Here is a 26,367-nt window from a genome sequence, read left to right on the forward strand (position 1 = left end):
GGAACGGCCCGTTCCGGAAGCAGAACGGACCGTTCTGCTTAAAGAACAGGCCGTTCCACTTCCAACATTTGCCCAAAAAAAAAAACTCTGTTTCTTTAAGCAGAACGGCCCGTTCTGCTTCAGGAACAGGCCGTTCCACTTCCAACATTTGCCCAAAATGGGCCACAAACACGAAAAAAAAAATTTAAAATAACTCAGAATTCGATTTCCCGGGAACCGGATTCTAAAAAGAAAAAAAAATTTTGAAGCTCAGAATTCGGTTCCCGGGGAACCGAATTCCGAGCTTGAACAGTAAACCGTTCTATTCCTGTAAATAAACTTGCACAAGTGTCATTTTTGTAATTTTTTTTAAAAAAAATATTATTTACGTAAAAATTTCAATAAGGGTATATATTAGTTTATATATTAAACTCATATATTACATCATTTTAGTTGTAAAAGACTCATTTAATTTAATATCATAAAATACAATATGCTAAATAGAAATAATTATCATATGAGAAAATATAAATTTCCTACATAAATTAGTTAAGAAATGCTAAATATATTTGTTAAATATTTAAAACTAGAAGACGATAAACTTATTTTTAGAACTAAGTTTTTTACATGGATTTCTCTCAATACCTTTTTAAATTAATATAAAATTTACCAACACGTCCACTAATAATGTGATATCATTTTGATGACTATGCATATGTCAAATTTTACACAAAACTAGCATAATAAGCTATGTGGAATTTATTATATTGTAAGTTAAAATTAAACAATTTGATTGAAAAACTAACAAATAATTTTTAAATTATATAAAATTTCATATACATAATCGATTTAATTGTAACTTCAGTATCAATTATTAAATTAATAAAATTTTATATTTATAAAAAGATTATCAAGTGAAATAAGTTAAACAGAAGTTATTCTTAAAATAAGTAGATTCTTCATTTTTTTATATATAAATAAATATTAAGTATTTTTAATATTTTATACAATATATCTCTTTTCAAAAAGAAAAATATTATAATTTATTTAAAAATCCTTATTAGCATTTGCCAACATTTACAATTTACCTCAAGGTCAAACAAAATTTTCAAATTACAATGTATCATGGACAATGTCGTCAAATGCGTATGATAATGGGCTTCGTGGACTCGATGCTGTAAAAGGATAAATTACGCGTGTAGGTATTTCAAAGAGCGGTAATTCTTATAAATGAGAAAACTGGCAGCCATTTTTCCTTTTTGAGTTGTGATTTCTTGAGCCAAGGACGGAGCCAAGGGGGGACCTACGGGTGCCACGGCCCCCCCAACAATTTGGTGGTTAATGGAACTGGCTCTCAACGAGGTGATGCTACTTATGCTTTCAGAGTATTGATGTCTTTTGAATTTGTTTTCATTTTACATGTTATGAAAGAAATTATGGGAATCACAGACAAGCTTTGTCAAGCTTTGCAGCAAAAGAATCAAGACATTGTGAATGCTATGTGTTTGGTTTCTAGCACAAAGTCACTAATTCAAAAGTTAAGGGATTTTGGTTGGGATTCTCTTTTAGAAAATGTTAACTCTTTTTGCAATAGCCGAGGTGTACCAATTCCTGATATGAGTGCTACTTACTCTGACATAATTCGAACTCGGCTTAAAAAGGATTCTGTGACAGTTGAGCATCATTATCGTGTAGATATATTTACTGCAGCGATAGATTATCAATTGAAAGAATTGAATAGTAGATTCAGCGAGCAATCAACTGAACTTCTTATGTTGAGTGTAGCTTTGGATCCTAAAGATGCATTCAAATCATTTAATGCTTGTGATATTTGTAGTCTAGCTAAGAAATTTTACTCTTCAGATTTTTCTGACCAAGAAATGATTCATATGGAATATGAATTGCAACATTATGAGTTTGATGTGCCAAAGGATCCCAAATTTCATAATTTGTCAACTCTTGGTGAATTATGTCAAAAACTAGTAGAGGTTGGCAAATCAAATGTTTATCCTTTAATTGATCGATTGATACGACTTGTTCTTACTCTGCCCGTGTCAACAGCAACTACAGAACGTGCTTTTTCAGCTATGAAGATTATAAAAACAAGTTTGCGTAACAAGATGGAAGATGGTTTTCTTACTGACTACATGATTGTTTATATTGAGAAGGAGATTGCACGAAGATTTACAACTGATATGATAATTGATGATTTTTACTTCATGAAACAACGACGGGCACAACTTAAGAAATAAAGGTACATACTTGAATAACTTGATCTTGCAATATGTTCGATATATTTATCAAATGTAAATATGAGAAATAATTTTTATTAAATTATGTTAATTATTATCTAGTTTTGTCAGATAATATGCTTTTGATACTTTAATTTTCATTTATTATAAATTATATATTATTTATTCTCGGCCCCCCAGTATTGAAATCCTGGCTCCGTCCCTGTCTTGAGCAAACAAGAAAATTCTGATTCGGGTTTAATCAATTTGGAGGAGTGATCAACAAAATAAAATGTGATTTTTATGTAGTTTATCGAAAAATAAAAAATATTATTAGATATATAAATAATTAAATTTAATAGTTCATATTTATTTGATAATAAAAATTTATTAATGTATTAATTTAATTTTGTGATGATAAATAATCAATTTGTCCAAAAAAAAAATATAAACTTCACTCGACTATCTGGACCCTCCCTTCCATTCTCTTATAGCTATTGCCCCCTTCAACTTTTCTAACTTTAACTCTGACGATTGGATGAATATCCTCATCACCACCACCAATACTCTTGCCTGTTTTTATTTTGCAGCGAGTCCATTGTCGTCGGAGTGAAGAGCAAGTAGTAACTATTGAGTTAAGTCCAAATAGATTTTTTTTTTATAAAAAAAACACTTTGATAATCTTAAATAATCTAACTAAAAAATAAATAAAAATAATTACTGTTCACTTATAATATAATAAATTTGTCTACCATAACCAACGTCGGATATATAAATTCACTTTCATCACTTTTTCATAATCCTCTTCCTCCTCAATTTTAATTTTACAAAAAAAGTTATCGTATCTTTTTAAAGTAACATTTTTCAAGATATTGCGTGTAAGTATCGACTAATTAAGAATACTTACTATTCCAACATTGAATGCCAAGGAGATTAGCTAAAAAATTGCAAAGAATATAGTGGAAGCCAAATCCTGTTGCTAACTTCATCTCTGACGCCTTAAATATACTTTATGTGAATTTTCTGCACATCCTTCATTTGTTTCTCTATTGATTTACAATATCATAATTTAATAATTCCATAAACGTGCGAACCGAAACATTTGATATACTCTATTACCAAATACGTGCTTGACTTCGCTCTAGGTATCTAACATCAGACTAACAGAAACATTAGTCGTTTTCTCCAAAAATTAATCGGTCAAAGTGATAGGATAGGCAGAATCTCAAAAGAAGAAAAAATAAATGACTTAAAAATTATGTAAGATGGTTTTAAAATACTGTATTGTATTCATCTATTAATATTTTATTTTAATTTTGTAAAATAAGATAATGACATTTATAAAATCATTCTTAATAAATATTAGATTATAAATTTGTATCTTTATTTAAGAGATATTAATAAAAAAATATCAATCAATGAAAATATCAATATTTGTAACGTAGTTAGTAGACTGGAACGGAGCGTTTCCAGATTGGAACGGGTCGTTCCAAACCACTAAAACAAGGGTGATTTAGTAGCCTAGAACGGGTCGTTCTCAAACTGGAACGGGCCGTTCCAAACTACTAAATAGGCCTGTGAATCTTGGACTGGAACAGGCCGTTCCAAAATGATCATTGTGAGTTAAATTCAACTCTAGAACAGGCCGTTCCGATTTTAGAACAGGCCGTTCTAGACGTGTTAGAATGGGCCGTTCTGGTTTCAGAACAGGCCGTTCTGCATGTGATTTTACACATGATGAAGGATTCCAGAACGGGTCGTTCCGAATTTGGAACGGGCCATTCTAGCCAGTTTAGACTTTTATAAATAGAGGTTGTGGGCAGTTGAGGAAAATGGAGGTTTTAGAGAGAAATTATAGAAAGAAAGACTCTGGACTAGAAAACTGTTTTTGGAGGATATTTCTTCTTCTTCTTCTTCTTCCTTTCAGATTCTTGGCTTTTAAAGTCAATCTTCAGGTAAGGGAAGCTAGATTGTAAAGTTGTTGGTTGTATGTGAGTTGAGAACTCATTTGGGTGCTTAGGTTGATTAGTATTGTTTGGGTGTGTAAGTTGGCATGATATATACATGGGTTGTAAATATGTAGTATGAGTTGTGTTATGTGATGAAAATATTGTGTGTTGCTAATATATGATTAAATATTTATTAATGATGTTGTTGGTGATGCTTTCATGATGAAAATGAGATGTAAATAAGATGCATGTTGTAGTTAAGTTGTGAAGTTGTTTACAAGTTGTGTGTTGATCTATGATATTGTTGAAGCTAGTTGAAATTAAGTTGATAAGGTTACTATATGTTATGTGTGGACATGTTTATGTTGTGAAATATGATGAGATGTTATTAGTAGACTGTGTTGTCAAGTTGTTAGAGAAGAGTTGTATGTTGCTATAAAGTTGCATGTTGTGCCATGTGTTAAAAAAAATATTATTTTATGATGATTGAGTTGTAAATTATGAGTTGAGCTAATAAGCTGTTGAGTTGATTGTGTTGTTTAAAGTTGAAATGAGATGTTGTGTTGTTAAAATGTGTTGTTAAACAACGTTGATGAGTTGTTGTGCTGATATATCATGTTGTTTAAGTTAAAAGTTGATTGAGATGATGAGTTGAAAGTTGTGTGTTGTTTAAGTTGTTAAGCTGAGCTGTGCTGTTGAGTTGTAAGCTGATTCAGTTGTGATGATAAGTTGTTGATCACTAGGACTATAAGAGATGTTTTCGAAGTTGCTCATCCCATTGTGCGGATTGAGATAGTTGTGGTGCTATGAAAGCCCAATTTGTTGAAAACCCTCCTTGGAAAGTTGTCCCTTGGAGTGGACATTGTATTGTTCTCCTTTAGGACTTAGTTGGTCCCGTGTGTGGGCAAGGTCGAGGCACATGTGTACAAAGTGACCACGGTATAGGGGCAAGGTCGAGCTATACCGATTACAAAGTGACCACGGTATAGGGGCAAGGCCGAGCTATACCGATTACAAGCGGCCAATTTGAGTAAAGTACGAAGTCGGGAACTTAGTTCCTAACCGAGTACTATACTTCCTTGTTTAAGTGGCAAAGTCTGAGAAACCATTATCGTGTTGTGGATTGATATCCAAATTTGCTGTGTTATCGGTTCGGTAGGACCTAGCCACTTAGACTACTCACCACGTTGTAGGAGATCTCCGAGTTGAAATGCGTTACGATGCATAAGTTGTTGATGAGTTGATTTGTTGTTGATAAGAGTTGTATCTATGTTGTTGTGTTGTTAAGCTGTGATTGTGTTGTATGTTGATCCTGTTGAGGATGATGATAGTGATGTTATGTTGTAAGTTGCTTAATTGTATACAAGTTGATGATGATGCTAGTGTCGCTAGATTACCTGTGTTGTGTAACGAGCATAAGGCTAAGGAGGGGAACCATCCCTCAAAAGCCGGCCCAAGAGGTTGGAGAACCTCCCGCCTTATAAGGACTCCTTGGTGAGGAGACCTCCCCAATGTGGGACTTGTTACATTACCACCCCCTTCGAAAAGCCAGCGTCCTCGATGACTGCACTCCACGGTACTTCACTCACCGGTACTTCACTCGGCCTTCTTGCCGGTCAGAACCCTCCGATGGTCAGAACCCTCCGTGGGTAGCCCTTCTCGATTTGGCTGGCTCTCAACGAAAGCACCATTGTAACGAGCATAAGACTAAGGAGGGGAACCATCCCTCAAAAGCCGGCCCAAGAGGTTGGAGAACCTCCCGCCTTATAAGGCCTCCCTGGTAAGGAGACCTCCCCGATGTGGGACTTGTTACATTACCACCCCCTTCGAAAGCCAGCGTCCTCGATGGCTGCACTCCACGGTACTTCACTCACCGGTACTTCACTCGGCCCTTGCCGGTCAGAACCCTCCGTGGGTAGCCCTTCTCGATTTGGCTGTCTCTCAATGAAAGCACCATTGTAACGAGCATAAGGCTAAGGAGGGGAACCATCCCTCAAAAGCCGGCCCAAGAGGTTGGAGAACCTCCCGCCTTATAAGGACTCCTTGGTGAGGAGACCTCCCCGATGTGGGACTTGTTACATGTTGTAAGTTGTTTTAAACATGTGTTGTTGAGAGGTGTGAAACACATGTGTTGGTTGTTGTTATGATGAATTTGATAACTATTTCAATGGTTTGTACAATATTTGCGTTGAAGTGTTGATACAACGTTGATATGTGGAATCAAGTTGAAATGATGTTAAGATGTATAATATATGTGTTGTTTATCTTTTGTGTTGGATGTGAAGATGATTATATAGTTGTGTTTCATATTTGATATTTATGAGTTGTTTATTGTCTCTAGCTTACCCTTGGATGTTTCCATGTGGTTTGGACTACGATGATCATACGTTGTATGGGAGTAGGGCAGGGATAGGCTATGAGATAGCTGCTAAAGGCCACAGGAGGTGCCTGGAGATGAATATAATTTTTTTTGTAGGCTACCTTATAGTAACATACTTTGTTGTATATAACTGATTGTTGTTGGTTGCTTGATTAGCAACTTGTGTTGTAAATATTTTATTATACTATTTTAATATATATATATATTCCAATAGTGTGTAGTGTTGTTTCGTAGTGTGACGGCCACGGCGGGTCATTACAATATTTATCCTTATCTTCTTTATATCTTCTTATAGTTCTTTAATGATAGAATATTGGTAGTTATAGGATAGATATTTTCTTCCTAGCAATTGGTGTATACTTCTCTCCCACACCCACTTCGATCCCCATGGAAGACCCCTTCAAACCATCTCACAACTACTAAATAGTATGATCAAGAAGATAGAGAGTCATCAACGGAAGATTTTCGTCACGATCACCTCTTACACACTATAGATCAATTTTTTTCACTAGTGCCACGGTTTTCCAACCTCCTAGTGCCCCTCCTTTTAGTTAGGAATGATAAGTAAATTCATATATGTAGATAATACTTGAATTATTTTCAATTTTGATGGGAAATATTTGATTTGACCGAATACAGACATGAGTAATATCTGATTATTAAATCAGATATAGAAATAAGAATAAATATACACTTACTTGTCTCATACTCGAACTAATTTTAAATTTATAGAAACTTAATTTAGTTTTTTAAAAGTTACTTTATATTTATATGATTTTTACTCTATATTAAATTTATGTGTCAAATGAAATTTAGCTAATATAATTAATATTTAAATGGATATAAGATGGATACGAGTATACCTTAATAAGAAGTAAGATGTAACAGAAAATCTAAAATATAAACTGGAAACATTTTGTATAAACTTGTTGAAATTAATTTGAATTTTTCATATAGAAAGAGGTGATACAACTTCCTTTATATAGGAGAGTGAAAAATGAAAAATGTGTAATGTGCCCAATGTGGGACTAAGCTACTAAGCTATGTGAAAATGAGCTTGGGCTGAACCAATGTGGAACTAAGTTTTCTTTGATACCCCCCGCAAGTTGGAGGGTGGAAAATATCTAACACTCCAAGCTTGGATAGGAGATAGAGGAAAGTCTTGGGAAGTAAAGCCTTAGTAAAGAAGTCTGCCAGCTGATCTTGAGAGGAGATGGGCAAAAGTCTGAGCAAGCTTGCTTGAACCTTCTCACGAACCAAGTGATAATCAATCTCAAGGGGTTTTGTACGCTCATGGAAGACAGGATTATGTGCAATGTGTAAAGCACTCTAGTTATCACAGAAAAGTATAGGGGATTTGTGAGGAGTAATCTACAAGTCATCAAGGAGGAATTGGAGCCATTGGATTTCACAAGTTGTTGAGGTTAAGGCTCTATATTCTGCTTCAGCAGAAGAACAAGCGACTAACTGCTTCTTAGATTTCCAGCTGATGAGAGAGTTGCCAATGAAGAAACAATGCCCTGAAATAGACCTACGGGAATCCACACAACACAACCACCCCAGTCAGCATCTGAGAAGCCTCGTAGTTGAAGGAAAGAATCCCGTGGAAAGAACAACCCCAATCCAGGAGCACGTTTAAGATATCTAAGAATTCTCACAGCAGCCTTGTGATGAGACAAAGTAGGGGAACTTATGAACTGGCTCACCTGTTGAGTGGCAAAGGCAATATCTGGGCAAGTGGAAGTTAACTACAAAAGACGCCCACAAGCCTTCTATAAGAGGAAACATCAGAAAAGGATTGATCATTGTCTTGGTGAAGTCTGATAGCAGGATCCAATGGTGTAGTTGTTGGTTTGCAGTCCAAGAGAGAAGAGTCCTGCAATAAGTCCAAGCAATACCTCCTTTGTGAAAGGGTAATGCCAGTAGAAGAGTGTGCAACCTCTAAGCCCAGAAAATACTTGAGAATTCCCAAGTCCTTAATTCCAAAGGTTGTATGTAATTGATTTTTGATAGCAAGGAATGTATCAAAAGAGTTGCCAAAAGGAATTACATCATCCACATAGATTAACAACCTAGTGAAACAAGAGACATCAAATTTAAGAAACAAGGTGTGATCAGCAGCTGCTTGCTGGAAACCAAGTTTAAGAAGAAAAATATAGAGCTTCTCCAACCATTGCCTGCTTGCCTGCTTTAAGCCATAGAGAGACTTAGTTAGTTTACAAACCAAGTTTGAAGAAGGTACTGTCAAACCTTGTGGAATGGTCATGTAAATGTCTTCATGGAGGTCACCATGGAGAAAAGCATTATTTACATCTAGCTAGTGAAGATGCCAACTATGTGAGGCTGCCAAAGCTAAAATGACCCTGACTGTTGTGAGTTTTGCCACTGGTGAAAAAGTATCCAAATAATCAAGCCCTTCCACTTGATGGTAACCCTTAGAAACCAGCCTTGCTTTATATCTCTCAATGCTGCCATTAGATTTCCTTTTTTATTTTGTATACCCATTTGTTTCCTATAGGAATAACTCCAGGTGGGAGAGGCACCAAGGGCCAAGTGCCATTGAGCTCAAGAGCAGTGATCTTTGCAGCCATGGCTTGCTTCCAACAATCATGCTTACTGGCTTCGTGGTAAGAGGTAGGCTCATGATGATGGTCAAGAGAAGAGCTGTAAATGGCATGTGAAGGGGATAAACTAGCAAGAGAAACAAAATAGTGAATAGGATAGAAAATACTTGACTGATGCTGCTGAGGAATGATGGATGAATTACATTGATAGTCTTGCAAGTAGGATGGTTTGGTTTTGTGTCTAGTGGATTTTCTGACAGGTGGTGCAGAAGGTAAATTAAATGTTGGAGAGGAAAAGGGTATGAGTGAGGTGTTTGATTGTGAATGGTCGGAAGGAGGATTATTGTCTAATGGAGAAAGTGGAGTTATGGGGTTAGCAAAATCTATAGGAGAAGGATTAGTGTGAGGTACTGGAATGCAGATAAGCAAAGGATGTTTATTTGTTGATGTTGTGGCACTTAAAGAACAAGGAAAAAAAAAATCTTCAAATACAACATTCCTGGAAACAAACAATTGCTTTGTATGCATATCATAAACCAGAAAACCTTTGGTATGAGATTTATAACCAACAAAAATGCATTTATGACTTCTATGATCAAATTTGGATCTATGAGCAACAAGAGTTGAAATGTAACACAAACACCCAAAAACCTTAAGGTTTGACAAGTCAGATTGTTCATCATATAAAAGTTGATGAGGAGAGTGTCCTCCCAATTGATCCGTAGGAATTCAATTGATTAAATGAATAGCATGACCAACATCTAAGCTCCAAAAAGTTTTAGGTAAGTTTGCTTGAAAAAGAAGGCTCCTAGCAACATTTAAAATGTGTTGGTGCCTTCTTTCAACCCTCCCATTCTGTTGGGGGGTCTCTACACAAGTAGTTTGATGTATGATTCCTTTGTCCCTATAAAAGGAAGCAAGAAAGAATTCAGAACCATTATCTGTCTGAATTGTTTTGATAGTAGTATTGAACTGAGTTTCTACCATTTGAGTAAAACTTCTAAGATGAACTTCTGTTTCAGATTTGTGTTTTAAAAAAATCACCCACAGATACCTACTATAATCATCCAGAATGGTTAGGAAATATTTATGATTCTGTATGGATTTGGTTTTAAAGGGCCCCCAAACATCTAGATGTAATAAATCAAAAGGTTTGGATGCATTATGTAAACTATCTGAATAAGGGAGTCTTCTTTGTCTAGCAAAGTGACAAATGTCACATATATGTATTTTATTAGAATTCTGCAAGTATGGATACAAAGCAATCATTTGATTCATTTTTGAAAAAGAAATATGTCCTAGCCTAAAGTGCCACAAATTTAAAGTTGTATTAGGAAAAGAACTGGATGTAGCTTCTGCTAGGTTAGCTTGTGTTTGATGCTTGGAAACTTGCATGAAATAATGAGGTTAAAAGAAAAATTTGGCAAGTAAAGCACATGTGACAGAATCAATTTATGGTTGAAATGAATTTGGCCAATGTGTGAAGGCACAACTGTGTTCCCATTAGGGAGTTTAACAGTAATAGAATGATCAATGAGAGGTTCTAAGGAAGTGAAGAGTGATTTATCTGAGCATATATGATCTGATACTCCAGAATCCAATATCCAAACATTATGTTTACTGGTATGAAGAGAAAAGACAAATGACTTACTTGAATTGGAGGTGGTTTGTGATTTTTCAGGCATAGAATGGGTGGAACTTATGGCTGCTATTTGAGTGTTTAAGGTATTACCAGAGATGTTTGGTTGTTGAAGCAAATGCATGATGTTTTGATACTTCTCTTTAGTCAAGGACACATGATCTGATGCATCATCACCCTTTATTGTCTGTTGTTGAACTATAATTCTTCCCTCTAGAGCCTCCTAGATAATTGTGCTTCTTATAACAGACTTCCACTATATGTCCTGTCTTCCCACAATAGCTACAAATTTTGAAGTTTCCTCTGCCAGCAGAACCATTATAACCTCCTTTACCTCTACCAAAAGGCCTTTTGCTTTCTGTTGCATTGATGAAAACTTGTGTTTCCTCTATATTGCCACTAGAACTAGAGTTGAGCCTTCTCTCATGTTGAATAACAAGTGAATAAGTCTTGTCTATATCTGGAAATGGCTCCATCATGAGGATTTGATTTTTTACAACCTCAAACTCATCATTCAAGCCACTAAGAAATTTCATTATGTAGTCTTCATTTTTGTATATTTTACCATTTTTACCTGTCTCACAGAGGCATGCAACAACACATGTGCAGTCAGGAAGAGGCCTGTAGTTGTCAAGTTCTTCCCACAAGATGGTGATATCTGTGAAGTACTGTGTCACTGAGTTACTACCTTGCTTCATTGATGCTCATTCTTGTTGTAGCTCAAAGATCCTCACTCTGTCTCCTTGAGCAAAGCGAGTCTTTAGCCATTTCCAAGCAGTAGCTGCATTCTCCAAATATACAACGCTTTGTGCTATTTGTAGTTCCACAAGATTAAAAATCCAAGACAAAACAAGATTGTTACACCTCTCCCAAGCATCAAAGTTGGGATCAAAACTGGTAGGCATTGGCATTGTGCCATTGACGAATTTGAATTTATTTTTGGATATGAGTGAAGTTTCATGGCTCTCACCCAACTATGATAGTTCTTGACCGAAAGTAGAGGAGTAGTTAAAGACATGGAAGGATTCTCACCAGGATGTATGTAATACATACTCAAAGGATCAAGTGCTGGATTTTGTGGAAACGTGACAAATGATCCTGCACCTCCTCCTCCATTGAAATTGTTATTCCCCCTAGCCATAAAACTTGTTGAAATTGATACCATAACAGAAAATCTAAAATATAAACTGGAAACATTTTGTATAAAACTTGTTGAAATTAATTTGAATTTTTCATATAGAAAGAGGTAATACAACTTCCTTTATATAGGAGAGTGAAAAATGAAAAATATATAATGTGCCCAATGTGGGACTAAGCTACTAAGCTATGTGAAAATGAGTTTGGGCTGAACCAATGTGAGACTAAATTTTCTATGATAAGATGAAAACACAAATCTGGATACAAAAACAAAAATAAGTATAGAATGTGAGAATAAAGACAATAGATGATAATGAAAGTCATTCTCATCTCATCTCGTCCTATGATTCATTCCTAATTTTGGCTGTTCCACGTCACCTAATAATTTTCTTACCAACTCTAACCCAGCATTTCAATTTCCTTCATCTCCCAACCTTTCCCCAAACCCCCGCAAGCCCCTTTTTTGGAAGATTGATGTGCAAGCATCATTCTTCCAGCAAGCAAGTACCACCGTTCGATGCTACGATCACAAAATCTCCACCACGCATCTCTAGCACCTACGTACCAAATAGTTTTGCTCATCACCCACGTACTGCCACTATGTCTCAAAGTTTAGCCTCAATTACTTTTTCACCCCCAAAAATCTAATACAATGGAATCCAATGTTTGCATTCCCATCCTTCTCACCTATCAATCCATTTTACACATATCACCACTGGTCCCATTGTCCAATTACCCATTTAACCACGTAAATCCCCTGCCAATACATCACACTCTTCCAAACTTATTACAATATTTTTACCTTTCCTTTTTTTTTTTTTACATAACACAAAAGTCCCTTTTCATCACACAAAAAACAATACATATATTTTTCCTAATTCCCACTTATCTATTCCTTTTATGATATCAATGTCACTCAAATTTTTCTTCTCTAGTATATCTCATCCATTCATCATCAATATGATCTATGGCTCGTATTTCTTCTATGATGAACTTTAAGGACAAAGTTCTCACTCAACTCAATTGTAATGATAGGATGGTTCTAGAGAAACACAAAAGAAGAAAAAACAAGTGGTTTAAAAATAATATAGGATGTTCTTAAAATATTTTCGTATTTATTTATTAATATTAGTTTTACTTTAATTTCTTAATATAGGATAATGACACTTATAATGTCATCCTTAGTAGATTTTAATGTGTTATAAATTTATATCTCTCTAGACCTTAGAGGCATCAATAAAAAATATCAATGACTGCAAATCACAATATTTATCTTCATCTTCTTTGTAGCTTGTTGTGATTCTTTAATGGTAAAATATTATGAGTAATGATAGAGTAGATATTTTCTTTTTATAACAAAGTTCTTTCCTTTAGCTTCTATGCTCCACGTTAGTTTCTGTTTTAGTGAATTTAACCTTGAAATAACTCAATTACATTGAAAGATTAATATGAAAAACGAGAAAGACATTACTACTCTAGAAAAATATTAAAAATTGTATAAAAAAAAACACCAACCTTAATAAAAGCTTGTTAAATATTTAATTGTCTCACTTTAACATGATATAAATTGTTATATTGTCTCATTTTGTTTTTATATTCTTTGGCAAAATTCACATTTTTTTTAAAATATGCAGTCATTACAAGAAAAAGGTTCATTACCAATAAATATTTTTCAATAGATCAATATCTTTTAGAATTGATTTCATGGATGAATATTATCAATAAATTATGAATCTATAGATAAGTAAAGTTTATCGGTAAATTTTTTCGACAGATTTATGTTTGTCAAAAAAATTGAAATCTCTGACAAATATTACTGATAGATTTGTAGCGGAAGTTTTTTTTTTTTTTTTATTTATAAAAAGAATGTTTTTTTTTCAACATATGTTTCCCATGAATTATCATAAAAAATTACTTCTATCAAAAAGTTGAGAAATTCATCACTAACTTGAGAAAATGAAAAAAAATATTGACAATCATTTGATCTATTAGTGGTGCAAATTAAATAAAAAACTATCCAATAAAATTATTAAATGCTTAAATGATTTTACATGCCAATTATTGTTAAATATAATTTTTATAATATATATATATATTAAAAATTTATTATTTTCATTAGTTATAAATATACCTTTTGAATTGAAAATTTAAAATATATAAATTCAAATAAATTGATTAATATGTTGTTAGAAAAGATGACTTATCCAAAAGGGGGGGGGGGGGGTGAGTTGGATATTAAAAATTTTCTCTCTAAATCTTTTTGGTTTAAAAACTTTTCTAAGGCTTTTCAATTAAGTATATTGATATATGATCATATATAGGATATGTTGTTGAGATTATCTTATACATGCAATATCATATTCAATTAGTCATATATGTAATATTCATGTTTCATGTCATACAACATTAAACACATAATCAGATTTGCAAGAATGTAAAGACAAGTGTAGGGATGAAGAAAAATGTACAATAAATTTATATTAGTTTAGTCGCCCTCACTAATATTTAATTTTAAGCGTTGTGGGGTGCCTAACACCTTTCCTATACATAATCGACTCCCGTATCCAACTCTGATTATGAAAACCTTTTCTTTTTTCGATGTTTTGAGCAAAATATCGGTGGTGATTCCATGAACTTTTTCAAAACCATTGGCAGAGGATTAGTTTGGTAATTGTGCATTTCCAACATCAATGAGACTTTAGAATGGAAGTGAAATAAATCGTCTAAAAACTAAAAAAAAAAAATTAGGTTGGGATTCAACAATGGTAGTAGCCAGAATGCATTGACAGAGAAGGAAAAACAAGAACACTATGAAGTAGGGATGGATCATCGAAGAGAACGAAGCAAGGTAGAAATAGTGAGTTTGTTTTGATCATAAAGATGAAAGTGAACAATGTGCATGATTTAAGCATTCTTAGTCTTACGAACATGCTTTATATGTCAATTGTGGCTTTACACAACATAAAAAATATTTCCTATAACATATGTAATTGCACCCATCATAAAAACCAACACATTTTATGACATGTGTAATTATACTTGTCATAGAAAGATTAGGGTCAACTTAACAGTTAACTTCACTAAGACATTCTATGATGGGTATAATTACACCTAACATAAATGTTTTCTTTATGTCAGGTAAAGTCACACATATTATAGATAATTTTATCATATTTATGACTGTCTTCGTGTCATATTTTATGTCGTATAGATTACATCCAACATAGAATCTTATAAAAACTCCATGTTACACAAGTGTAGACTTAGGAAGGCCTAAGAAGAAAAATTAAGTGGATTAAAAATTATATAAAATGATCTTAAAATATTATTGTATTTATTTATTGATATTAGAAGTAATCCCAACATGTTTTGAACTTAAATAGTATCTAATAACTATATTTTAGAGAAATACACAAATGTCTACTATAAAAATCATAGTAGCAGGAAGAAAAAAAACTAAACACGCAAACTATTACAACCTTAAAACCTTAAAAGGTATACATTCTAAACACGAAGTCATATACATCATATTTATATTGAAATAACACGCGTTGATTGAGTGGTTATAAGCATACCACCACTAACATGAGATCTTGGATCTATTTTTAGCCAAAATTTTATCGCCCTTATAATAATTTTGTTTTTCATAACAAATCTTGCTAATAATTGCATTAATGTGAATTGCAAAACAAACATATCCAACTATTGACTAAATAAGATAAAACAATGACAATTACGTAAGCAATAACAATTTAATAAATCATAAAAGAAATCAACAAGTGTAAATTAAACCCACCACAATTGAATTTTAAAAAATGCAACAAAATGCACCCACGAACCTAATGGCTAACAATAGCAAACATTCAATTGAAATTAATATAACAATATAATAACTAAAATTAATAGCAAGTAGCGTGATCCATTCACAACCAAAGCAATTAAAATACTTTTAAAAATCACTTTCGCACTATGTAAGAATTAATATCATGAGCAGAAGATATTTTCCTTCAATTGGCAAATACCCAATACAATTTCATAATTGATAAAACAAATAACCTGATTTAAGCACATTCAATTGAAATTATAGAGAAAGGTACGTATAATGAACCACAACCATAATTCAAGTGACCATAGGAGTGATTATTATATATGTTGAAATTCAATTTTTAACATATTATCATGTTTCGAGAAAGAAGAAAAAATAACAAAAGATATAATAATACTTAATTAGATCCTAAAACATATAAAGTCAGATTCGATACCAAATATAAATAAATAAATAAATAATAATTATATTTTATATGATTTTAAAACACTACAATATCTACTTACATGCCGAAGATGTAATTAGATGTACTTCTAAAAATTTACTATGGAATTTTGAAATTGAGAAGTTAAATCTTCATTTATCTGATCAAACATTTTAATATTTTAGGTTTTCAATTAGGAAAATCTAGAGAATAATTATATGTCGTGATAGTAAAGGAGACTTGGTTACACTATTTATTTAACCTTACGCACCTCTCATCATGGACCTAGAAATTAAGCTGTGTTTCACACATATTAGAATTAGGTGTCTAAAACTCATTAACATTTGATCATATTAATTATGGGCTTGAGTAACCTAAAGTGAATCATAATATTAATTCATTTTTTGAAAAAACAAAAATCACAATTGATTGTAACTCACAAAAATTTATATAGAAAAATTCTAACAAGTTTATCATCAGGTAGTGGCTGCTATATATAAAAATATGGTTTAATTTATCCTATAGTTTGATTAACTTTATATTTTAGTCCATATAGTTAAAAATATTTCATTTTAGTTTCTATATGTATCATTTATTTTTTTAGTCTTTGTCATTTAATTTTCTAGAAATTAAAAGAAAATTTATAAAATTATAAGAGTTAAAAGGAAATTAAAATGATATGTATAAAAATTAAAATAAAATATTTTTATATATAAAGACTAAAAATAAAGTTAATTAAATTATAGGGAATAAATTGTAATTAAATTTAGAAATAATTTATACATTATCAAATTGGATAAGATTTCTTCTCAAAATTGGAACCTCATTGTGGAAATGAATTGGTAATGGTAGAGTCCGTGCCTGCAACTATAACTATAAGTTCTATTCTTACAGCTGATATAGAGTGGGAACTTTGTTCTTAAAGATGTAACATTTTGACTCTTTTTTTTTTTCTTCCACGTTGTATTACAAAAAAAACTGGACCTCCAAGATTTGGTATAATCAAAGACCGCTAGCAGATTTAACGTTTAAGTCATTAATTAGGTATAAATGTCTACATTAATCTTCCATTTTCTTATCATCTTATGTTTGCCATGACATAATAAGATGAGTCCATGTTCAAGTTTTAGTCGTCTACACCTCTCCTTCCTCAAAAAAAATTATCGTTTACTAGTCAACAAGTTGAAAGATAGTGAATTTAGGTTGAACCATATGGTGCTCTAGTTATTCAATTTTGTTTTGTCCTCTTCAAAACTTTACTTTTATTTTGTTGTATATGTATATTATATATATAATGGTGACACTCACTTTCGAATACAGAATCTAGTATTGAGGTTCAAAACTTTACTTCTATAACAACTTACAAGTGTTTTTAATTTCTTTCTTTTATTGCAAAAAAAAACATAGAATAAACCTAAGATCCTCATGGTTTTGGTTAGCTCTGTTGAAATGTAATTCAGAATCATATAAATAGACCCATTTGTAATAAAGTGATATACACATGCAAACGTAATTTTCTCTTTGCACGTTCACGTAATATCCTCTCTCTTCACGTTTACGTACTTTCTCTCTTTCTTGTTTCACGTTCCAACATCTGGTATCAGAGCGCAGGTTCGAAGGGTCGACCGCCATAGAAATTTATGGCTACTTCACTCACTTCGATCCCCACCAATCTTCCAATTCTCATGACGAAGAATTATGATAATTGGAAAATTCAGATAAGAGTGATCTTGAGGTTTCAAGGGGTATGGAACCTTGTTGAAGAAGGTTGCAAGTTGGCTGGTGCAGGTGGAACAGAAGCCCAAAAGGCTGAAGATAAGGAGATCGAAAGGAAAGATTGCAAGGCCCTGTACATCTTGCATCAAAGCATTGATGCAGCAAATTTTGAAAAAATCTCGAAAGCAGAGACATCCAAGGAGGCCTGGGAGATTCTTGAAAGGGTCCACAGTGGTGCAACAAAGACCAAGAAGGTGAGGCTTCAAACGCTGCGACGTCAATACGAGCTTCTATCAATGGAAAGCAACGAGACAGTGGTTGACTACATCACTCGTGTTCAAACGATGGTGAACACGATGAAGGGCCTTGGAGAAAAGATGGCTGAGTTACAGGTGATTGAGAAGGTGCTACGCACACTACCCATGAAGTTTGATCACATAGTAGTGGCAATAGAAGAGTCAAAGAACCTTGAAGACATGAGTCTTGATGAGCTTCAAGGCTCTTTAGAGTCACACGAACTAAGGTTGATCGAAAGGGGATAGGAGAGAAAGAATGACCAAGCTCTCCAGGCACAGACTAACATAAATCCGACGTTCAAGAAGAAACCCAAGAACAAAGGAAAATGGAGGCAAGAAGTGAATAGTGAGGACGCGAACGAGATTCAAGACAGCAAGCATAAAGCTGCACCTCAGAAAGGGAAAGGACGTAATTCTGACATAAAAAAGGTAAAGTGTTACAATTGTAATAAGATGGGTCATATTGCCAAGTATTGCAGGCACTATAATCCAAGAAGAGACGAAGCCCAAATGGCTCATGAGGAGGACAACGACTCAGAACAAGTTCTGTTAATGGCAACCATTGTCCAAGTAGAAGGTCTAGAAGATAATAGTTGGTATCTTGACACGGGATGCTCAACACACATGAAGGGAAGGAAGGACTGGTTCGCAAGCCTTGACGAATCAATTAAAAGTAATGTGAAGTTCGCAGATGCTCGTGTTCTAACGGCAGAAGGGGTTGGAAAGATCACGGTAAAGAAGAAGAATGGTGACCAAGTTCTCATTACAAATGTCCTATTCGTCCCAGGAATGAAGAGCAATCTGTTAAGCCTAGGCCAATTACTGGAGAAAGGATACACCTCTAGATTGGAAAATAAGATGCTTAGGGTGTACGATAAGCAAAATCACCTGATACTGAAGTCACCCCTTACGAAGAACCGGACCTTCAAAGTAGAGATTGATGTAGTAGGTCAAGAATGTCTTGCAGTTGCGGTAAAGAAGGAGGAATGGCTTTGGCATTACCGTCTTGGACACCTCAACTTCAGAGATTTACAGAACCTGAAATCCAAAGACATGGTGCGAGGCTTACCCCATATATCTCCACCCAATGAAGTGTGTAGTGATTTCATGGAGTCTAAACAGCCGAGGAACTCCTTTCAACAGCAGATTTCATCCAAAACTAAAGAAAGGCTACAAGTCGTCTACTCTGATGTTTGCGGTCCTATTCAAATTGAGTCCCTTGGAGGTAATAGATATTTCATTTCTTTCATAGACGACTTCTCTAGAAAGCTATGGGTATATTTGATCAAAAGAAAAAGTGAAGTGTTAGAAGTGTTTCAAAAATTCAAAGCCATGGTGGAACGAAGCAGTGGCCAGTTGATCAAAGTATTGAGGACCGACGGTGGAGGTGAATATACGTCCAGAGAATTTGAGAGGTTTTGTGAAAAGGAAGGAATCGAGCATCAAGTTACGCCTCCATACACACCGCAACACACTGGAACTGCTGAAAGAAAGAACCGAACCATCATGAACATGGTACGTAGCATGTTAAAAGCGAAACAATTGCCTAAGTATTTGTGGGGGGAGGCTGCGTCAACCGCTGCTTACATTCTAAACAGATGCCCTTCGAAGAGGCTGGAGGGAGTTACTCCAGAAGAGGTTTGGTCGAACAACAAGCCAGACGTGAGCCACCTAAGAGTGTTTGGATCAATAGGTTACAAACACGTAGCTGAATAATTGAGAAGAAAGCTAGACGACAAAGGTGAGAAGATGATACTGCTGGGATATCATCCAACAGGTGGATACAAGTTGTTCAATCCCATTAGCAAGCAAATTGTGGTGAGTAGGGACGTGATGTTTGATGAGTCAAAGGGATGGGACTCGGAGTCAAACAAGGATGAACAATATAGTCAGGTAATCATTGAGTCCATGGACGCCGAAACTAATGAAGATCAAAAGGAAGAATCGGGAGGAGCATGTACGTCCAATGCTCTTAGAAGATCTCAAAGAGATACTCGTATTCCAGGGAGACTCAAAGGTTTTGAAATGATTTCTGATGCCGATGTAAATGAAGACGGAGATCTTGTTCACTTTGCTCTATTCTCTGAAACTGAACCAGTCACCTTTGAAGAAGCCATTTTGAACAGCAAATGGGTTGATGCGATGAAGGATGAGCTTCGATCCATTGAGAAGAACCAAGTGTGGGAACTAGTGACTCTTCCAAAGGCCAAGAGACCAATAAGTCTAAGGTGGGTCTTTAAGACCAAAACCGATCCCACAGGAAAGGTAGTGAAGCATAAAGAGAGGTTAGTGGTACGTGGCTTTCTTCAAAAACCTGACATCGACTATAAGGAGGTGTTTGCACCAGTGGCTCGGATTGAAACGATAAGAACCGTGGTCGCCATTGCCAATTCAAAAGGATGGATCATGTATCAGTTGGACGTAAAATCTGCCTTTTTGAATGGACCTCTAGACGAAGAAGTTTATGTATCACAGCCTCCTGGGTTCGAAATTAGAGAACAAGAAGCTAAGGTGTACAAACTGAAGAGAGCTCTCTATGGACTCAAGCAAGCACCGAGAGCATGGAATCAAAGGATTGACGCATACATGTTGCAGCTTGGATTCATCAAATGCACTTGTGAATTTGGAGTATATGTTCGCCAAAAACAACACTTGGTCATAGTGTGTTTGTACGTGGATGATCTTCTAATTACAGGAAATCATATTGGAGATGTTGAGGTCATTAAGAGAGAATTGATGCATGAGTTTGAAATGACAGACCTAGGAAAGTTGTCGTACTTCCTAGGATTTGAATTCGTAAAGGTAAAAGAAGGATTGGTGATGCATCAGAAGCGGTATGCAATGGAAGTGTTGAAAAGATTCAATATGTTGAACTGCAATCCAGCGTCTACTCCATCTGAGACCGGTTTGATTTTGGAGAAGGAAGGGACCAAAGAACCTGTTGATGGAACTGTGTATAAGAAAATTGTGGGATCTTTACGATACCTTTGTCACACACGTCCGGACATAGAATTTTCTGTCGGAGTTGTGTCACGATTTATGCAGAATCCCAGGGCACCTCATCTTCTTGCTGCTAAACGGATCCTCAGGTACGTCAAAGGAACCATGTCAAGTGGTATCTTGTTCCCACAGAACAACACCACGACTGACGAAATTGAGGTTGCTGGGTTCACGGATGCGGACTGGGGGGCAGACAAGGATGATCGTAAGAGTACAGCTGGTTTTGTATTCTTTGTTGAAGGAGGGCCTATCTCGTGGAGCTCGAAGAAGGAATCCATGGTGTCTTTGTCCACTTGCGAAGCGGAGTATATAGTTGCTGCCATGTGTGCATGTCAGGCTGCATGGTTAGACCAACTGCTAATTGAGTTGAAGCAGAAGCGTGATGAAGGAGTTTTGTTGTTCATCGACAACAAGTCAGCGATAAGCCTGTCAAAGAACCCGGTAACTCACGGAAGAAGTAAACATATTGAAACCAAGTTCCATTACTTGAGAGACAAAGTGAATGAAGGGAAGTTGGAGCTTGTGTACTGCAACACTCAGGATCAAGTGACAGACGTGTTCACTAAAGCTACGAAGGGAGAAAGGTTTCGAGTTTTAAGAGATAAGTTGAAAGTTCGTGATGTTGAGAAAATCTGAATTTTCGAGTTTTAAGAGATAAGTTGAAAGTTCGTGATGTTGAGAAAATCTGAATTAAGAGGGAGTGTTGAAATGTAATTCAGAATCATATAAATAGACCCATTTGTAATAAAGTGATATACACATGCAAACGTAATTTTCTCTCTGCACGTTCATGTAATATCCTCTCTCTTCACGTTTACGTACTTTCTCTCTTTCTTGTTTCACGTTCCAACAAGCTCCACCCTGTGTAACTCGCTATTAATAGTACTAACTACGTGCAAACTAGTCTTTAGGCTACACTATTCATTTGAAAATATTTTTCAACATAAAATTTGGACAACAAAAAGATTTTAATTAAATTTTGAAATGTAAACTTTATATGCTTATATATGGAAAAGTCAAATATGATTAATTTTCTCGTAAATAATTTTTTTTTTGAATGTGTCACCTATGTATTAGCTAGAACTAGCACCATAAATTCAAAGCAGTCGAAAATTACTTAATAATTTCTCACTTTCAAGTAGGGATGGCAACGGGGCGGGTCGAGTACGGGTTTCATGATACCCGTTCTCGTCCCCGCAAGTTAAACCCATCCCCGTCCCCGTCCCCATACCTGTCGGGTATAGATTTTCATCCCCATCCTCGTCCCCGTCGGGTATCGGGTATACCCGTACCCGTACCCGTTAATTTTTTTATTTTTTATTTTTTGTAAAAAAAAATAATATTTTAACATTTTTTTTATATTATATTATAATTATAATTATGTTATTTCTTTATCTCATATTATAATAAATAATTACACATAAAAAATATTAAATTTTTTTAATATAATTAAATTGAAAGTGAGTATTAAATTAAAAATGAGAACGGTGACGGGTACGGGTACGCGTACGGGGTAGGTAAGTACATACCCGTACCCGTACCCGATTTAATATATCGAGTTTTACCCGTACCCGTACCCAGTCAAACCGGGTATTCCCCGTCAAAGTCGGGACAGGTTCAGGTATTACCCGCAGGTACGAATATATTTGCCATTCCTACTTTCAAGAGTCGTCTCATTGACATTTCCCATCTCACTGTATTATCTGAATTCATTTACTTTTTTCTGTATGCAAAGAAACACCCGCGTATGATGAAGTTCGGCCTGGGTAATTTTCCTTTTTGCATCCTTTTTGGGCCAATCCTCTCTTACTCTTATTTTTTTTAGTTTGATTTGATTGTTAGGTTTTCTGTAAATGCATTTTCTTTTATAAATGATAACAAGGAAAATAAGTTTGCAGCATACAAAAAAAATATAAACAAAATAATAACATTTGCATGATTAGTTTCATCTTATGAAATTGATTTTTGATTCGAAATTAATTTTAAATTGAAAAAACTTTAGAAAGATTTTACATTACATTAAAAAGAATTATGACAAGGAAAAAGGCGCTATGTCACTCTGTAGAAAAACCGAGGAAATAATCATTATTTATTTATTTATTTTTTACAGTTTTGCTGTTTTTATATTTATGACAGTTTTATAGAAGTTTTATTAGCAATTATTAAGGGTAAAATAGGTAAAAGAAATGTGTATGCAAAATGAATTAATTTTCTTTATTATTAGTATAGATTTTGTTATTAATTTATTTTTAAATTATAATTATTTAAACTCAAATTACTTCATTTTAAAGTAATTTCAATCAACATTAATTTTATTTAAAATCAAGTTTTCAAAAAGTAACCCAATCACACATTACCTAAGAAAAAAGCCCAATAACACATGAAATTTTCTACTACAAAGTTAAGTGAAGTTTCCCAAATAAATAAAATAAAATAAAATTAATTCTTTTTTTAATTCTTTTAATAAATAATTAATTTTAGATTATGTTCTTTTAAGTAAAATTTTTCTACATACATTCCTCTATATAAATGTTTAAATTTATGATATTCATTAATTACACTAGTGGAAAAAAGACTTTTAAAATCGGTTATTTTTAACTTTTAAAATCGGTTCCGTAACCAATTTTAAAAGAGCCGATTTTAAAAGTTATACTTTTAAAATCGGTTAAACAACCGATTTTAAAAGTTAACTTTTAAGATCGGTTGTTTTATAACCGATCTTAAAAGTCTGGACGGTGAAAAAAATTAAACTGGAACGGGCCGTTCCAGGCTAGTTAACTTTCAGAACGGGCCGTTCTCCATGGAGTACGAGTCGTTCTCCTTGTAGAATGGCCCGTTCTCCATGGAGAACGGCCCGTTCTCCTTGCAGAACGGCCCGTTCCAGGTTCGAAATTTCCCAAACTGAACCTACAACGAAAATAAAGATGAGAAAAGCATGAGAAAACGAAAAGAGACACAAGAAGAACATGAGAAGACGAAAATGAAAACGACAACGAAATTTATCTTATTGGAAACTTTAGAAAATGAGAGTGTTAGAGAGTAAAAAAGGAATAGAGGGAAATATTAAAGAGAATGAGAATGGAGGGGAATATAAAAGATTTCTGACGATACTTTTAAAATTAGTCGTAAAATAACCGATCTTAAAAGTACTTTTAAGATCGGTTAAATTTTAACTGATCTTAAAAGTGTTATGTTATTTACAAAATTGCCACCGCGTCACTTTTAAGATCGGTTACTTTGTCGATCTTAAAACTTCGATTTTAAATCCAATTTTTGCACTAGTACTAGTAGATTTGTGAAAACCTATTTTTAATATATGTTTAAAATTTTAATATTTCAATTTTAAATTTTATTGAAAAATAATTATTTGTTAAATTTTAATAATTTTAAAATTTTAAAATATATAATATTTAATAATTCAAAAGTAATTTTAAATATTTAATAATTAAAAACACAAATATTGATAAGTTATACAACAATATTGATAGATAAAAATGTAATAAAAATATTTATAGATAAAAAAAAAATAGGAGAAAAATAGAGAGAAGAAGAAAAAAATGAGAGAGATGAACAAAAAAGAAGAGAATATGAGATAGAGAAAATATGAAGAGAGATAGAGAAAAGAATCTATTAGGGAAGAGAGAGAGGAGAAAGAGGAGAAAGAGAGAGAAAAGAAAAGATCAGAGAGAGAAGCAACATAAGTAAGGAAGAGAAAAAAAAATTATTTGAAATCTCAATAATTTTGGTAAGATTCTTGGATGAGTAAATTATACATAAATTTTACTAAAAAGTCTCACAAAATTTGAATCCACTATATTTTAATGTATTCCTAAAAAATTGTAATTACTTAATTGAATACTACCTGTAATACTTAACTCGGACATACTAAGCCGAGCTAGGCCATTTAGCTCGATCATATCGAGTTGAGCTCAAGCAAAACACTCACCACAAACATGTGACGAGTTTAGGGCTAAACAGTCTAATAACAACATTAATACCATATTGATGACAAAATTAGTACACTTCCAAGAATCTCGAAATACAAAAATCGAGGAAAGAGTATCTCCATACAATAAATAAATCACATACGCAATCACAAGGATACCTCATAACTATCACACAAGATCATCTCCTTAAATTACACGATTAACGTACATATAAAGGAACATTAGATATGATTCTAACTTAACCTAATTCTTAACTTAAACTCCTCTCTAACTTAGGCATTAGAATATCTTTGTAAGTGTCCTCTCCCACCGTGAACATTGGGCTAACAAGGATGTCTTCTAGCTATTGAAGCACTTGTAAGATTTTGGTAAGAACACTACATGACTTTTTATATTAAAAAAATGATTAAGTACCACAAAACTTTTTTATAATAAGAAAAACATTTTAAAATTCTTTAAAATTCCAATCCAATACACTCTTTAAGAGAATTTCACTTTATTTCTTTAAATGGATTTGTACATGTCACTTCAATCTTAAGCAACTAATTAATCTAATTTTCACTCCGATATAAATTCTTAGTCAAAAACTATTTAACTCACAAATATATTTTCTATCTTTTCAATAGTTCATATTTTCTCTCTTACATATACATATATTTGTAATCTCACTAGAAATTCTTAAAAAAGTTGGTGGTTGATCTTAATATATACATATACATGCATACATACATACATACATACATATATATATATATATATATATATATATATATATATATATATATATATATATATATAAGTAATCACATATAATATATAAAAATATATTTTATTGTTAAACAACTCAAATCATCCATGCTACCATTGATAGGTTTCATCAATAATTCCTTATATGAAGGTGCAAACATTTCAAGAGAATCCTTCCAAAATTTTGACTTCCATTTTTTTTTCCCGTATTTGTGATATCCTTCTATATACATTCATGTCTGTCTTAACGTGTTTTAACCTGTTTACTGTTTAATATTCCTTTAAAGCAAATCCTCTTCCTTGAAGTAAAACTTAGGAAGAAGATTCCATCACCACAAGATAAACGTATTTCCCTTCCTTGTTATTCAAATTTCAATTCATTAAATTACACGAGCTTTATAATTATAATGTAGTATCAAATGTGTGTTTGATTTGTAGTTAGCACAACTTTCAAGATACTTGAACGGAAAAACTTATATTTTGTTGGATTGAATTAATTGAGTATTTCAAACTTGAAAACAAAACACTACAA

General features: G+C 33.7%; 3 protein-coding genes across 3 annotated transcripts; 2 read left to right on the top strand and 1 right to left on the bottom strand.

Moving 5' to 3' along the window:
- Positions 1–1,415: 1,415 nt before the first annotated feature.
- On the top strand, positions 1,416–2,231 carry LOC145957806 (uncharacterized). Its single transcript, XM_083074211.1, has one exon. The coding sequence runs from the start codon at positions 1,416–1,418 to the stop codon at positions 2,229–2,231; it is 816 nt and encodes a 271-aa protein (XP_082930337.1).
- Positions 2,232–10,915: 8,684 nt separating this feature from the next.
- LOC145957807 (uncharacterized) lies at positions 10,916–11,440 on the bottom strand. Its single transcript, XM_083074212.1, has one exon. The coding sequence runs from the start codon at positions 11,438–11,440 to the stop codon at positions 10,916–10,918; it is 525 nt and encodes a 174-aa protein (XP_082930338.1).
- A 6,374-nt stretch (positions 11,441–17,814) lies between these two features.
- LOC109806886 (uncharacterized) lies at positions 17,815–18,387 on the top strand. Its single transcript, XM_020369420.2, has one exon. The coding sequence runs from the start codon at positions 17,815–17,817 to the stop codon at positions 18,385–18,387; it is 573 nt and encodes a 190-aa protein (XP_020225009.2).
- The last annotated feature ends 7,980 nt before the right edge of the window (positions 18,388–26,367 follow it).

Source organism: Cajanus cajan, chromosome 5 (genome assembly GCF_000230855.2).
Source record: "Cajanus cajan strain Asha chromosome 5, NIPB_CcT2T_4, whole genome shotgun sequence".
In the NCBI taxonomy this organism is placed as follows: Eukaryota; Viridiplantae; Streptophyta; class Magnoliopsida; order Fabales; family Fabaceae; genus Cajanus; species Cajanus cajan.